We start from the raw sequence: 17,720 nt of genomic DNA, 5'->3' as shown, positions 1-17,720 counted from the left end.
TGTTTCTCATCCCGCGCTCAACTCTTCTTTCTGGACCCAAACAATAGGACAGGCTGCATCCGCCTCATTAAGAGATGGCATTCTATACATTTAGTTATTATGATGTTCTGCATTTAGCACATCACGCTTTTTTCTCTCTTTTTTTTTTTTTAGTTTTAAAAAAATGTCAGCTCATTCAGAGCCTAATTATACCGGATCTGCATAATTACATAAATGCTGTATTTAGAAGACGGCCACCTAGAGACCCTCTGGATTGTTCTCCTTATTGCAGGTTGTTGTTTTTTTTATCTTACACCTGTCCTTTTTATGAGCGAGCGGCACATTACACAAAAAAAAAAAAAAAAGAAAGAAAAGAAGCAAAAACAAAAAATGACAATCTGCTTATTTGTGCTCGTCGCAGAAAGTTAGAAATTTTCCTTTCTACTGTGTTAAGTATCTGACAAGAGCGGAGGGCAAGAGTAGAAAAGTAAAGGGAATTGATTTTCCGAACGCTCCGCCAACATTTGAAGATGTTTTGAATGATATTTCGTCTCTAAAAATCAGGTCTCTCGGCATTGCGGCGCAAGAAGGAGGGATGTAACCTTTAGGTCTTGTTCGCATGTGACGAAATTTACCAAGTAAGATTTAATGTGTGTTTAGACACTTTTTTTTTTTAGATTGCTTGACAAATGGGCGTGACTTAGCATGAAAGGGTGTGGCTTCAAACAAAAGGATTTGGCTCAAGATGTTTCACTTAGCTTTAAAATTTTGGCGCAAAGTAAGCATCATGAGCCACTGTATTAAATTTGGCACATTTTTAGAAATCATCATATGCTGTCTATAAAATGAGACCATTTTAGTAAATCGGCTCTTTTATGGGCATAAATGTGGTGTGTGGGCTCATGGAAAGCTTCTACAATGAAGACTTGGGCCTCCGTTCATTCATCAGAGACCAAAATATTGTCCTTGTAGTCTCAAACGGTGTAATGTGTGCTGGTATGGTTTGATTTTTACATAATTAATTTTTATTTTATTGCATGAAAAAAGTATTTGATTAAATAGAAAAAACAGTGCAGAAACCATTGTTTGCTATTACAGAAGTCAGACGTTTCCTGTCGTTCTTGACCAAGTTTACACACACTGCGGCAAGGATTTTTGCCCCCTCCCCCATAAAGATGTTCTCCAGATCTTTCAGGTTTCGGGGCTGTTGCTGGACAACATTGAGTTTCAGCTCCCTCCTAAGATTTTCTATTGGGTTCAGGTCTGGAGACTGGCTAGGCTTCTCCATGACCTTGAAATGCTTCTTACAGAGCAACTCCTTTGCTGCCATGGCTGTGTGTTTCGTGGGTCATTGTCTTTCTGGAAGACCTAGCTATGACCCATCTTCAATGCTGTTAGTGAGGGAAGGAGGTTATTGGCCAAAATCTCACGATACATGACCCTATCCACCCCCCCTTCAATACGGAATACGTTGCAGTCGTCCTGTCCACTTTGCAGAAAAGCACCCCCAAAAGTGTGATGTTTCCACCACCATGCTTCACAGTTGGGACGGTGTTCTTGAAGTTGTACTCATCCGTCTTCTTCCTCCAAACACGGTGAGTGCAGTTGATAAAACAAAAAGTTCTCTTTTGGTCTCTGCTGGCCACAAGACCTTCTCCCATGCCTCCTCTGGATCATCCAGCTGGTCGTTGGCGAACTTCATACGGACCTGGACATGTCAGCAGGGGGACCTTGTATGCCCTGCAGGATCTTAACCGATGATGACGTAGTGTGTTACTGACTGTAATGTTTGAGACTGTGTTCCAAGCTCTCTTCAGGTCATTGACCAAGTCATCCCATGTAATTCTGGCAGATTTCCTGACTTTTCTCAGAATCATAATTACGCCAAGCTGCTTACCCATTATCCTGTAGCCCATCCCAGCCTTGTGCAGGTCTACAATTTTGTTCCTGGTGTCCTTAGACAGCTTGTTAGTCTTGGCCATGGTGGAGAGGTTGGAGTGTGATCGATTGTGTGTGTGTGGACAGGTGTTTTTTATACAGGTAGCGAGTTCAAACAGGTGCAATTAATACGGGTAATGAGTGCAGAGTAGGAGGGCTTCTTAAAGAAAAACTAACAGGGCTGTGAGACCCAGAATTCTTACTGGTTGGTCGGTGATCAAATACTTATTTCATGCAATAAAATGCAAATTAATCATACAATGTGATTTTTTTTTTTTTAAGATTCTGTCTCTTTCAGGTGAAGTGTACCTACGATAAAAGTTACAGACCTCTCCATTCTTTGTAGGTGGGAAACCTTGCAAAATCAGCAGTGTAACGAATACTTATTTTCCCCACTCTGCATCGATCGATCTATCTTTTCCTTTAATGACTCATAAGTAAAATACTTCAAATTTGTTAAAAAAAAAGAAAAAAAAAAGGAAAATTATGCCTTTTCTAGATGGCATTTTGTTTCCAATTTATGTAGAAAAATAAGCTGACATAAGGGGATCTGAGTATCTTCACCAGAAGGGGCCAAACTGTGAATGCGCCTTAGCAGGAGATGCCGTCTGGCAACTGTCAGTGATATCAATGAAATCCTGTAAATAAGACCCAGCATCCTCCTATCTTCACTGCAAAATCACTGGCTATGTGTCCATCGTTAATAATAAGAGAGCAGAAGAAACTGTGTTGTAATATGATAGCGGTATTACTGTTGGAGTATATAAATATTGTGGCCATAACCCTTCATGAATAGGCACGGCATTTTTTTTTTTTTTTTTTTTTTTTTTTAAATTTGAGACAAACCTTGGCTGAGATCACAATACAGTAGTTCTTGGCCGTAGTTGTCTTCTGCTCTGTAGACATCGTATAGACTTGTGGAAGAAAAAAAGAAAAGGATGGCACTCACCATTCTATCGTGGAAAGCCTTTATTGGTTAAAAGGCATTTGGCTCGGGAGGAATGTACAAGGTATGGACAACGGCCGTTTCACGCACTTGCGCTTCAACGAGGCTCAGGACCCGTTGAAGCGCAAGTGCGTGAAACGGCCGTTGTCCATACCCTGTACATTCCTCCCGAGCCAAATGCCTTTCAACCAATAAATTCCGTGGAGCCTCATTTAAGAGTCTCAAACACGGGACTAGCCAGATCTTCCTCCAGGGAAGGACCCAGCCAAGGAGTGTCTCCTTTCAGAAACCACCATTACCACCATATTAAGTGGCCCTATAAGTCAACATCCAGCTCTTTACGAGTTTACAGATATGACAAGGGAAATACCAAGGCCAGGTATCCATCCACAGACAGCTGTTTCCGGGTGTTGCCCTCATCAGTGTGGAGTAGGATTCTTAAATGAGGCTCCACGGACTTTATTTGCATATTCGTATTTCCCAGGGAGCAATGCACCTAGGCTTTCGCTGATTGAGCGCCTTTGCCGGCTGCCGCAGTGTTTTCTTTGACTGGTCTCCCTGAGGTCAGTGATTGTTTCGTGATGTTGGTCTACTAGGCATTGTTCCCACCTAGCCAGGATACTTCTCCACACTGAGGGGCAACACCCCGAAACAGCTATCTGTGGATGGATACCTGGCCTTGGTATTTCCCTTGTCATATCTGTAAACTCGTAAAGAGCTGGATGTTGACTTAAAGGACCACTTTATATGGTGGTAATGGTGGTTTCCGAAAGGAGCCACTCCTTGGCTGGGTCCTTCCCTGGAGGAAGATCTGGCTAGTCCCGTGTTTGAGACTCTTAAATGAGGCTCCATGGACTTTATTTGCATATTCGTATTTCCCAGGGAGCAATGCACCTAGGATTTCACTGATTGAGCGCCTTTGCCGGCTGTCGCAGTGTTTTCTTTGACTGGTCTCCCTGAGGTCAGTGATTGTTTCATGATTTTAACCAATAAAGACTTTCCACGATAGAACGGTGAGTGCCATCCTTATCTTTTTTTTCTTCCATAAAATTTTGATTTCATGTTGTTTCATGGGATTGAGCACCCGTTCTGATGGTAGTATGGCGCACGGTCCAGGTGTGTAAACTTGCATTGCAGCCATGGAACTGTTTTGGGGCTATTGAGCAGTGCCGAATCTTTTCTTTCATTTGAATCATATAGACTTCACTTATCCTTCAGTGGAGACCTTTGAAAGACCGTTCAATGGCGCATGAGTCATGAACTAGTGAGTGTCACACTGGTGGTCAATATCGGTGCATTCTTAGGACTTAGAATGCTTCCACTGACTGGTGCACCGCGAATCAGAGAAATATCCAAAAATAATTGCACTTTTATAAATATCTGACCGCTACAGGCAATTGCAGTCTTCAGCGGTCCTGTTGACTGCCAAACAGAACAGACCTCCAGGGAGGAGTGTGCTGCATCCACCGGGGAGCTGAATGTCTTTTGTTTCATTGTCTGACAACTCTTTTAACAAAATTTTCTATGGCCAAACTTATTTAGGAAGGGTAGTATTAGGCTGTGTTCACACACAGCGTTTTTTTAGCGGTTTTTACCGTGGTTTTCACTATAAAACCTCTAAAAATAAGGTGCACAGTCATTTCTATGCATTTTGCACTTTTTGTGCACATTGATGCGTTTTTTTTACCGCGAAAAAACCGCATTGCGGTAAAAAACGCAGCATGCACATTAATTTTGCGTTTTTTTCCGCGGTTTAGGCTTCTCCCATGCTTTTAGAAACCGCAGCGGTAAAAAACGCATCAAAAACGCACAAAAACCGCCGCGGAAAAATAGGTGCGGTTTCTGGGAAGGGATTCAGGTTTTTGTGCAGAAATTTTCTGCAACGTGTGCACATACCCTTAAGCTGATTAATAATTGCACTAGCCAAAGCTTAGCATTAACAAGGTTAAATGAAAAAAAAAGGCGTGATGACAACATAGGTGGCCATCAATATCAGATTGTTAGGAGTCCAGATATTGTCACCCAGATATATTAACAGGCGCAACTTGGTAGAGGCCGAGATAAGTATTACAGCTTGGAGCAGATCACTTCCATTAACTCGAAGAACACGACCACTACCAAAACTACAGAGCGGAGGAGCAGAGAGTCAGAATGGGTATATTCTTATGTACTGTATATATGGGCAGTATTAGTAGTTATATTCTTGTCCATAGGGGCAGTATTATAGTAGATATATTCTTGTACATAGGAGCAGTATTATAGTAGTTATATTCTTGTATATAGGGGGCAGTATTATAGTAGTTATATTCTTGTACATAGGGGCAGTGTTATAGTAGTTATAGTCTTGTACATAGGGGCAGTATTATAGTAGTTATAGTCTTGTACATAGGGGCAGTATTATAGTAGTTATAGTCTTGTACATACATAGGGGCAGTGTTATAGTAGTTATATTCTTGTTCATAGGGGTAGTATTATAGTTGTTATATTCCTGTACATAGGAGCAGTATTATAGTAGTTATATTCTTGTACATAGGGGCAGTATTATAGTAGTTATAGTCTTGTACATAGGGAGCAGTATTATAGTAGTTATATTCTTGTACATAGGGGCAGTATTATAGTAGTTATAGTCTTGTACATAGGGGCAGTATTATAGTAGATATATTCTTGTACATAGGAGCAGTATTATAGTAGTTATAGTCTTGTACATAGGGGCAGTATTGTAGTAGTTATATTCTTGTGCATAGGGGCAGTATAGTAGTTATGTTCTTGTACAAAAGTGGCAGTATTATAGTTGTTATATTCCTGTACATAGGAGCAGTATTATAGTAGTTATCTTCTTGAACATAGGAGCAGTATTATAGTAGTTATATTCTTGTGCATAGGGGCAGTATTGTAGTAGTTATATTCTTGTGCATAGGGGCAGTATTATAGTAGTTATATTCTTGTGCATAGGGGCAGTATTATAGTAGTTATGTTCTTGTACATAGGGGGCAGAATTATAGTAGTTATATTTTTGTACATAGGGGCAGTATTATAGTAGTTATAGTCTTGTACATAGGGGGCAGTATTATAGTAGTTATATTCTTGTACATAGGGGCAGTATTATAGTAGTTATAGTCTTGTACATAGGTGGCAGTAATATAGTACTTATATTCTTGTACAAAAGTGGCAGTATTATAGTAGTTATATTCCTGTACATAGGAGCAGTATTATAGTAGTTATATTCTTGTACATAGGGGCAGTATTATAGTAGTTATATTCTTGTACATAGGGGCAGTATTATAGTAGTTATATTCTTGTACATAAGTGGCAGTATTATAGTAGTTAGGTTCTTGTACATAGGGGCAGTATTATAGTAGTTAGGTTCTTGTACATAGGGGCAGTATTATAGTAGTTACAATTAGGTCCATATAAATTTGGACAGAGACAACATTTTTCTAGTTTTGGTTCTAGACATTACCACAATGAATTTTAAACAAAACAATTCAGATGCAGTTGAAGTTCAGACTTTCAGCTTTCATTTGAGGGTATCCACTTTAAAATTGGATGAAGGGTTTAGGAGTTTCAGCTCCTTAACATGTGCCACCCTGTTTTTAAAGGGACCAAAAGTAATTGGACAGATTAAATGATTGTAAATAAAATGTTCATTTCTAGTACTTGGTTGAAAACCCATTGTTGGCAATGACTGCCTGAAGTCTTGAACTCATGGACATCACCAGACGCTGTGTTTCCTCCTTTTTGATGCTCTGCCAGGCCTTCACTGCGGTGGTTTTCAATTGCTGTTTGTTTGTGGGCCTTTTTTTCCTGAGGTTTAGTCTTTAAAGGTACTGTCACACTTAGCGATGCACCAGCGATATGACGCGGTCAGGATCGCTGGTGCATCGCTAAGTGGTCACTAGTGAGCTGCCACACTGGCAGATCTCACCAGCGACATAGCAGGGGTCGGGGGGCGCTATTTACCTGTCAGACGAGGCGATCATGACGTTCTCCCGCACGCGTCGCTCGTCTCCACAGCAGGAAGCTGATGACGAGAAACGGTCCAGGACGTTCTCATGCGATCAGCGATAACCAGCAGGGGAGCGGTTGGAGGTAAGTATCAGACATAGCGATATCGCTAGCAATATTGCTATAACGTCACAAAAACCAGTGACGTTATAGCGATATTGCTAGCGATATCGCTTAGTGTGACAGGCCCTTAACAAGTGAAATGCATGCTCAGTTGGGTTGAGATCAGGTGACTGACTTGGCCATTCAAGAATATTCCACTTCTTTGCTTTAATAAACTCCTGGGTTGCTTTGGCTTTATGTTTTGGGTCATTGTCCATCTGTAGTAGGAAACGACGACCAATCAGTTTGGCTGCATTTGGCTGGATCTGAGCACACAGTATGGCTCTGAATACCTCAGAATTAATTCGGCTGCTTCTGTCCTGTGTCACATCATCAATAAACACTAGTGACCCAGTGCCACTGGCAGCCATGCATGCCCAAGCCATCACTCTGCCTCCGCCGTGTTTTACAGATGATGTGGTATGCTTTGGATCATGAGCTGTACCACGCCTTCGCCATACTTTTCTCTTTCCATCATTCTGGTAGAGGTTGATCTTGGTTTCATCTGTCCAAAGAATGTTCTTCCAGAGCTTTGCTGGCTTTTTTAGATGTTTTTTAGCAAGGTCCAGTCTAGCCTTTTGATTCTTGATGCTTATGAGTGGCTTGCACCGTGCAGTGACCCCTCTGTATTTACTTTCATGCAGTCTTCTCTTTATGGTAGATTTGGATATTGATACGCCTGCCTCCTGGAGAGTGTTGGTCACTTGGTTGGCTGTTGTGAAGGGGTTTCTCTTCATCATGGAGATTATTCTGCGATCATCCACCACTGTTGTCTTCCGTGGGCACCCAGGTCTTTTTGCATTGATGAGTTCACCAGTGCTTTCTTTCTTTCTCAGGATGTACCAAACTGTAGATTTTGCCACTCTTAATGTTGTAGCAATTTCTCGGATGGGTTTTCTCTGTTTTTGCAGCTTAAGGATGGCTTGTTTCATCTACATGGAGAGCGAGCTCCTTTGACCGAATGTTTCCTTCACAGCAAAACCTTCCAAATGCAAGCACCACACCTCAGATCAACTCCAGGCCTTTTATCTGCCTAATTGAGAATGACATAACGAAGGGATTGCCCACACCTGTCCATGAAATAGCCTTGGAGTCAATTGTCCAATTACTTTAGGTCCTTTTATAAACAGGGTGGCACATGTTAAGGAGCTGAAACTCCTAAACCCTTCATCCAATTTTAATGTGGATACCCTCAAATGAAAGCTGAAAGTCTGACCTTCAACTGCATCTGAATTGTTTTGCTTAAAATTCATTGTGGTAATGTCTAGAACCAAAATTAGAAAAATGTTGTCTCTGTCCAAATATATATGGACCTAACTGTATATTCTTGTAGATAGAAGCAGTATTATAGTAGTCATATTGTAAATACTCCTTTAGTTTCTGATCCAACGTGTGTCAGGTCTTCGGCTGAGTGAGATATGTGGTCTGAACAGTTGCCGCTCATTTTGGCAGCTCATACAAAGTCCCGGAGCCAACAATGTGAAATTTTTTTTCCAGGACAGAGAGATAATAAAATCTGTGCTGCGCCCTGGGGCTTTATATCAGGGGTCATGAGCCTCATCTCTGGCAGAACTACAACTCCCAGTATGATGTACATAAATTCTTGTTTTGGCTTTAATGTTTGTCCTCTAGTTGTGCACTGAGACTTATGAGTCAGTCGTTGATATTAATATCCCACGTTGCTTGTCATATCCCTTTAAATAAGTGTAATTGCCGCCTTGTCATCTGTTCCTTTAAAACGGATTTGGATGCTATTTCTTTTCTACGAAGCGTCGCGGCCAGTAATCCACGGTATGACGGGTGCAGACTGGTGTCCGGTGTCGCTCTGGTGTGTGGCTTCGGATGAGGCTGTGTCTCCTCTCGGGTGTCTGTTTCGTGGCCGCCATGTGTACTCCGTGTATTCCAGGATTTCTCATTCGTGTCTATTAATGCTAATGGCTGTCACTGCCTCTGGCAGCTGAGGGGGCGATACACTACTTCCCGTACGCTTTATTTCTGGGAAAGGGTCATTTTAGTGTATCCTCCTGGCGCCTTTCCTGATGCAAATAGGCCGGTAGCAGCACTCACACACATTCGCATTTTTTCATGCATTATTTATAAACTTTACCACATATTTAAAAAAAAAAAGGTTTTTGTTATTTTTATAATCTGCGCAGAGAAAAAAGCCCGAGCCGCGTAATTGACCGGCGCCGGAGCATTTCCACATTTAGCTTCATGCAATAGCAGCTAATGAACACAGCAGCACAGAGGATTTCAGGAGAGCGGGAGGAGCGGCTGCCTGCACGTGATGGGTAGATTACCGTATGTCAGCCGTGCCATGAAGAATGGCTGCTGGAGCACGGAACAAAAAGGATTTCAGCAGCACAGAGTATTTAGGTTGTTTTATTTATTTATTTTTTTATATTTTTTTTTTTTTTTAAATAAAGTTTTGTATTCATCACGATGTTTAAGATCTCCGCTTGCTGTCAATGAATGGGAACAGGTTTTATTTTGTATTTTTTGTTAGTTTTCACAGTGTGAAATTCTGCGCTGGTCATGTAATGCTTTCACAACCGCATGGCTCGTGACAAAAGTGTAATGAGACAAGCTGCACAGCCTTCCTTTCATTGTAGGTGGCTGTACCTGGAGGGTCGCACAGCGTGGTCGGTGATTGGACTGACAAGTAACGTCAAATAGTGTGACTTTTAAGGGATGTCTGTTGGCACAAAATGACTGTACAAACCAAGCCTTGTTTCGGTCAGGCAGTTCGGTGCACCTTCCCACCTACTTGTTTTCCATCCATCCCCTCCCTCCTACCTAAGTTTGTCAGAAGGGGCACTGAGCTGCATGGGTGCGCCTAGTGCCTGTGCATTGTTTGTACAGTCATTAGTGGCCATACAGTTTGACGCTTCCTGTTACAGATAGCGCAGATGGACCGGTTCCTGCAAATTGATTCACACCAACTGTACTTTTCAGCAGTCATCTCATTATCGTCACAGACTTTTGGTGACGGGTAACATTATTTATTTATTTTACTCATTTATATCGCGCCATTACGGTAATTCTACAGCACTTTACGCACATTATTTATATAGCACAGAACCCGCTATTCACATTAGGGAATGCAAATCACTCACTTGTCCAGCTCATGCAAATATTGAATGGAGGAGATGAAAATAGAATAAAAATCTTGTCCTTGCTGACGCGTTTCAGGCAATACTGCCCTTAGTCATAACACAAAAAACGTATTACAGCACAATATATATATATATATATTTATATATATATATATATATATAAGTATGTATGTCAGTGTCCAGCTGCAGCAATGAGACTCATGGGTCTTTCCCACCTGGTGATCAAGTTCCTGCACGGACTGGATTAGGAGTAAATCCTTCAATAGGAGAACAAAAAGGAAATCCAGCAAGAACTCAGCAAACCAGGATTGGAGTAAAATGGTGCTTTTCTTTATTTCTTCAATAAGGTTAAGAAACGACCCACAAGGATCAGGAACCAGAGTACATGGCAGAAATAAACGCAAATGGGACAAATTTGCGTTTATTTCTGCCATGTACTCTGGTTCCTGATCCTTGTGGGTCGTTTTTTAACCTTATTGAAGAAATAAAGAAAAGCACCACTTTACTCCAATCCTGGTCTGCTGAGTTCTTGCTGGATTTCCTTTTTGTTTATATATATATATATATATATATATATATGCATATACTTTAAGGCTACAACCAATCACAATACATGTCAATTAAGCATATACCGATCACCTGAATACCCGATGGAGCAAATCGCACCCAGCCCAACCTGAATGTTATACAAATATTTTAGCAACTAAATCCATGCACAATACAGCAAGTACAAATAGTAAAAATACAACAATACCCTTCAACTAAATATATATCATAGAATCGTAGAGTTGAAAGGGACCTCCTGGGCCATCTGGTCCAACCCCCTGATCAAAGCAGGATTCGCTAAATCATCCCAGTCAGATGTCTGTCCAGCCTCTGTTTGAAGACTTCCATTGAAGGAGAACTCACCACTTCTCGTGGCAGCTTGTTCCACTCATTGATCACTCTGTCAAAAAGTTTTTTCTAATATCTAATCTGTGTCTCCTCCCATTCAGTTTCATCCCATTGCTTCTAGTCTTTCCTTATGCAAATGAGAATAAAGTTGATCCTTCTACAATGTGACAGCCCTTTAGATATTTGTAGACAGCTATTAAGTCTCCTCTCAGTCTTCTCTTCTGCAAACTAAACAATCCCAAATCCTGCAACCTTTCCTCATAAGACAGGGTTCGCAGACCGGTCACCATTCTGGTCGCTCTTTTCTGAACTTGCTCCAGTTTGTTGATGTCTTATTTAAAATGTGGCGCCCAAAACTGGACACAATATTCCAGATGAGGTCTGACCAAAGAGGAGTAGAGGGAAATGTATATAAATACATAGAAAATGCATATAAATAAATATGCATAGACCACATATCTTTATTACATTATACATGAAAAACGTCATTTAATAAAAATACATCAGATCATTTTCATCTCCTCCATTCAATATTTGCATGAGCTGGACAAGTGAGTGATTTGCATTTTCACCTGGGAGTCGGCCGACAGGAACTTGGTGGTGAATCCGTGCTCTGCACATGTCTAATGAGAATTGGATTGAAACACGTCTGGATGAGTGAGCTGATGAAATCCTAGTATCTGCACATTTAGGGAATGTCACAGCTCACCTCTTCCTCCTCCCTGCACAGTTGACCTCTGCACAGGTCAGAACGTGCCCACATCTCTCCCGGAAAAGTGGATGAATATCTCCCAATTTCTATGATTAATGTGACTGCTGTAAAGCAAATCTCTGGATACAGCTCAGACGGAATGGCCAGGCGCAAAAATATGTGCGGAAAACAGAATAAAGAAATCTCCAATCACACAGTATGGGTGGAGCGTGCTCAGGAGCTGAACACGCTCTCTGCAGCGCAGGATGCACTTACAGCAGCCATTGGAGTTTGTGGTTTTATCCTTTCAATGTTGCTATAAATCTTGGACAACGTGATGTACAATACTCTATCGCTTCCACCCGCTCCTGGTTACTGATGGATTGCAGTGGCAGTCGGCGCCATACTGTAGTATTGCAGTGCATGGTACATGCTATCAAGTGATCACAGGGTCAAGTCCTCTAGCACAACTTACAATGGAAAAAGTTTTTATCCTTTTTTCTCCCCATGGAAAAAAAACATTTGATATCACCGCTTCTGTAAAAGTCTGATCTATAAAAATATAAAGTTAATTTAACCCATAAAGTAAATGTCTTAAAGAGAAAATAAATTGAAACACCAGAATAGCTGTTTTTTGGTTGTCCCATCGCCCCCGAATAATACAGTAAAAAGTGATGAAGGCATCGTATTCTCCCCAAAAATTGTATAAATAAAACTGTTTAGCCCAATAAGGCGCTCACAACCTGCGGCCTGGCATTGTAAAAGCGTCTCCTTGGACTTTTCAGAGGAACGGATGCACCCCTGGTTCCACCACTAAGGTAATGTAACGCCGAGCTGTTAACCCACCTGGAGTGGGGTCCGGCTACCGTACACTATGCTGTCCTGCTCCATACCCAAAATTGTCTTTTGTACTGTTTTTTAAAAAAAAAATACATTGTAATGCTGTAGATAAGCCCCTGATGTAACCTGAAAGAGAAGAAAAACGAGTTATAATATACTCACCCAGGGGCGGTCCGGTCTTGGTCCGATGGGTGTTGCGGTCCGGCGCCTCCCACCTTCATACAATGTCCTCTTCTTTCCTTCCTGTCGTGGCTCCTGCGCAGGCGCATTGCTCTTCCCTGTTGAGGGCAGAGCAGAATACAGCAGTGCGCAGGCGCCGTACCTCTCCCTCAACAGGGCATAGCAGTGCGCCTGCGCAGGAGCCACGACAGGAAGGAAAGAAGAGAACATCGTATGAAGGTGGGAGGCGCCGGACCGGACCGCGACACCCATCGGACCGGAACGGACGCCGAGGTGAGTATAATCTAACTCTTTTTTTTCTTAACTTTCAGGTTACATCGGGGGCTTATTACAGAATGCTGTAGCTAAGCCCTTGATGTCAGTGCTGGCAGCTCATATTCGAAAAAGGGGTGACAGATTCCCTTTTAAAAAATAAATAAATAAAAATATAATCTGTGGGTCGTGTGGAGACTGCACCCGTCGGGATGGGGCCCGCGGCAGACGACGGCTCCGGATTCTTCCCGTCTTTCTCGGCGGCGTCTTTAAACGAGTTACATTAACTGAAATCAAATCCAGTAATTGCACAAATTGGATTCATTGGTTTGCACTGAAGACCTCATTTGCTTTATTTATATATAGATTTTTTTTTTCCTCGCGGTAGCGGCCGTGTAACATGTGTTCGAGCAGATCTGCTAATTAACATATTGTTTTTCATATGGGAATAGAAGACGAAGTGCGGTTTGTATTAACATATAATTTTTTGTCTCTCTCCCCCCGTAGGTGTATGATTGCGGATGAGGCAAGTAATTCTCCATTCCTTTCTTTCTACTTCTCTTTGTGCCTCTTTTGTTGCCTCTTAATCAACTTTTCATTGAAAATCTTTTTTATTCACCTTTTTATTTTTTTTAATTCTAAGTTTATTATTTTCTTTGCTCAGCTTTATGTCTCATGTATGTTGCACCACGACGTCACTATGTAGGTGGATTCCTCTCCGCCAGGCGAATTTACACGCCATGTACCCTTTTATTTTTGTCATTATAATGGTGCATTTATCAGGTACTCCACGATGGTAGAGATGGTTTTCACACCCTATTATTTTAGATATGTCAGGGGGTCACCGCACTGTCACCTACACCACATTAAACTTCTAGTCCCATGGAAGAAGCCATCGAAGTCATGGTTTTCGTTGAAGGCCAGAGATTGGAGTTCTTGCCTTCCCTTTCTTTTCTTAAGAGTGCAGCTCTGTAGTATAATACAGGAGGTTACTCAGGATCAGTAATGTAATGTATGTGCACAGTGACTGCACCAGCAGAATAGTGAGTGCAGCTCTGGAGTATAATACAGGAGGTAACTCAGGATCAGTAATGTAATGTATGTACACAGTGACTGCACCAGCAGAATAGTGAGTGCAGCTCTGGAGTATAATACAGGAGGTAACTCAGGATCAGTAATGTAATGTATGTACACAGTGACTGCACCAGCAGAATAGTGAGTGCAGCTCTGGAGTATAATACAGGAGGTAACTCAGGATCAGTAATGTAATGTATGTACACAGTGACTGCACCAGCAGAATAGTGAGTGCTGCTCTGGAGTATAATACAGGAGGTAACTCAGGATCAGTAATGTAGTGTATGTACACAGTGACTGCACCAGCAGAATAGTGAGTGCAGCTCTGGGGTATAATACAGGATGTAACTCAGGATCAGTGATGTAATGTATGTACACAGTGACTGCACCAGCAGAATAGTGAGTGCAGCTCTGGGGTATAATACAGGAGGTAACTCAGGATCAGTGTAGGATCAGTAATGTAATGTACAGGTCCTTCTCACTAAATTAGAATATCATCAAAAAGTTAATTTTTCAGTTCTTCAATACAAAATGTGAATCTCCTATATTCTATAGAGTCATTACACACAGAGTGATCCATTTCTCGTGTTTATTTCTGGTAATGTTGATGATTATGGCTTACAGCCAATGAAACCCAAAAGTCATTATCTCAGTAAATTAGAATACTTTATAACACCAGCTTGAAAAATGATTATAAAATCTGAAATGTTGGCCTACTGACATGTATGATCAGTAAATACACTCAGTACTTGGTCGGGGCTCCTTTTGCATCAAATACTGCATCAATGCGGCGTGACATGGAGGCGATCAGCCTGTGGCACTGCTGAGGGGTTATGGAAGCCCAGGTTGCTTTGATAGCAGCCTTCAGCTCATCTGCATTGTTGGGTCTGGTGTCTCTCATCATCCTCTTGACAATACTCCATAGATTCTCTATGGGGTTAAGGTCAGGCGAGTTTGCTGCCAATCAAGCACAGTGATACTGTTGTTTTTCTTCCAGGTATTGGTATATGTAATTTTTATTTTCTGTAGCACACTATTGCATAGTATAATGGATTGTCCACTTATTAATGGCCTTATGCAATGTCTGGAGCCAGGTACACAGGTGACTCAGGGCATGGAAATCCCACTCGGGACGGTTCAGATTTGGCGGATCGGATGCCCTTGTACTGCTCCATCTCCTTGAATGATATTATTGAAGCGAGAATTAATAAAAAGAGATTGCTGCAGGAATTGTGTAATGCCCCTCTTAGCAATTAAATGTATTTTATTATTTTTTTTTACTTTTTGACATATTATATAAATTTAATTAAAAGTTAATTTGGAATAATGACAATTGTGCTGATGCGTGGGTTTTGCAATCTTGCTGCCTAAACTGTTTCATTATTCTCCAGCAGCGGCGGCAGCATTCTGGGGAACACAGGTGCTTTATAATGAGGACGAAGAAAAGATGTTGAGTGTATTAGGCCGTCACTAATTCACTCGTGTTATTCCAAGGCCAGTCCTCGAGGTGATGGGAAGAGAGACGGCGTGTCTGCGGTCTCAGCATGCCAGTGCATTACCTTTTGCCAAGAAATTGGGAATTTTCAGCCATAAATGCTGCTCCCCTATCTTGGTCAGGGTACTGTTGTCTGGGCACATTCTGCTATCTAATGCGCAGAGCAGAAGTCCAGAATGAAGCATTTTACTATGTGTTTAGAGGTTGTATCCGCTGCTCGGCAGGTCTGTGGGGTCATTATGGTGGATATCCCCTTTACATCCCCTCATTGCTCTACTGCTATTATGGCATTCTTCGCCGGTCTTTGTTTACTTTGCTGCATCAATCTCTTTTTCGTACACCCACTTGACCGCTGCAGTCAATCACCGTTAGCTGCCTTGTAGCGTATATACCGCCATCACCTTCTGCAACTTGTGATTGGCTGCAGCATTCACGTGGAAATACGTGATTTCTTAGCTTTGCCACTGTCTGACTAAGCAAAGACCATCACTGGGGACCACCTAGCTCAGTGGATGTCTTTCTTTTTCCTATAACCTATGATTAAACCCTGGACAAAACCTTTAATGAGGCAAAGCTGCAATGCCAGTGACAACCTATGGTCAGGTGTGGCGCTGTGTCCAAGGGGATAAAAAGCAGACTCTGTTAAAAAAAACAAAAACAAAAACATTTGTCACCTCCTGTTTTACACCTGTACTTTAATATTCTTTGTCTGGATGGTTGTATATATCTTTGTGGAACTTACACGTGACTCTGTCAGCACAGAATGACTGTTCAAACCAAGCACAGGCGCTCAGCGCACCATGGCGGGTCCAAACCTTTACATGCACCTTCCCCCCTGCTTGTTTACCCTCGGTTTCCACCCTCACTCTTCTTTGATTGAGAGCTCTGGTTTTATATGAAATGAAAAAAAAATGCTATATGTATTTATATTTGTCAATATCTAACTCTAAAAGAGTCAGAAAAAATTGTGCTTTTTCATACTAGCCACTAGGTTAAATTATACTCCTACTTCTTGTTCTGTACAGAAGACTTTTCATGCTTCTCCTACACAGACAGGATTACAGAAAAAATAAAACCTCTGTATACAGAGAGTAACACAGGATCCACTATTCACAATAGATGGTGTCACAGCTCACCTCCTCCCCCTTCTGTACAGTGACAACACCTCTATATACAGTAGATAACACTGGATCCACCATTCACAGGTGATGTTACAGCTCACCTCCTTCTCCTCCTGTACAAACACTGATATCACCTCTATATACAGTACATAACACAGGATTCACCATTCACAATAGGTGATGTCACAGCTCACCTCCTCCCCCTTTTCTACAATGACAACGCCTCTCTATACAATAGATAACACAGGATCCACCATTCACAATAGGTGATGTCACAGCTCACCTCCTCCTCCTAAAAAAACCTTTAAAAATACATTTAACTTAGACGTCTGATGTAGTCAGTAGGTCACTTTCTGATGACACAGTTTCTTTAATGCTTCACTATCTCATCCATTTATACTCCTACCATTCATCAGATCATCAGCCATGGCCAGTGATGCGAGTCTTTTTCACTTGTAGCTTTAGTCATTTTCTCATATTCAGCCATTTGTTAGAAGATGGCAGACGTCCTATTTTTTCTCCTACTCCTAATTGAAGAGAATAATTGGCTTGTAATTCGCAATAAGGGGCATTTTGTTACAAGAAATGTGTAATTGTTGCTGTAATTGTGCAATTTGTACAGTGTGAATTAGTTCTGCCGCGATATCATCAGACAACGTTGTCTCGTTCTTCAGTGTAGTAAATATCCATCTCTCCCACGAGCAGAGGAGCAGCGTGCTTATTTGTAATAAACCCACTTGGTTTGTAAATGTGTGTTCCCCTGACGAATTTGACTTCTAGCAAAAAAAAATGTGTTTTTTTTTTTTTTTAAAAAGTAGGGAAAAAGTGAAGACAAGAAATTGCAATTTTTTTTTTCTTTTTTTGTACTTTTGTTTTCTGTTTTATAATGTTAAGAATTTAGTAAATTAGTTATTGGACGGGTTTAAAGATTTTTTTTTTTTTAAATTTATAATTTTTTATTGCACACTTTTAGAACAATAACTTCAACAAATCCATAAGTGGTACAGTTAGGTCCATATATATTTGGACAGACAACATTTTTCTAATTTTGGTTCTAGACATTACCACAATGAATTTTAAACAAAAC

General features: G+C 41.3%; 1 protein-coding gene across 2 annotated transcripts in view; it reads left to right on the top strand.

The window, feature by feature from the left end:
• ZRANB3 (zinc finger RANBP2-type containing 3) overlaps positions 1-17,720 on the top strand; it is a 247,059-nt gene that overhangs the window by 18,402 nt on the left and 210,937 nt on the right. For both annotated transcript variants that reach the window (XM_073545539.1, XM_073545540.1), the window contains exon 3: positions 13,451-13,469. In XM_073545539.1, coding sequence (XP_073401640.1) covers positions 13,451-13,469 — 19 coding nt within the window. The remainder of the gene's footprint in view (positions 1-13,450; positions 13,470-17,720) is intronic.

The sequence above is a fragment of the Dendrobates tinctorius genome, unplaced genomic scaffold (assembly GCF_039654945.1).
Source record: "Dendrobates tinctorius isolate UK_male_01 unplaced genomic scaffold, ASM3965494v1 ptg000143l, whole genome shotgun sequence".
In the NCBI taxonomy this organism is placed as follows: Eukaryota; Metazoa; Chordata; class Amphibia; order Anura; family Dendrobatidae; genus Dendrobates; species Dendrobates tinctorius.
The sequence above is the reverse complement of the archived record's forward strand: the minus strand, read 5'-3'. Positions and strand labels throughout refer to the sequence as shown.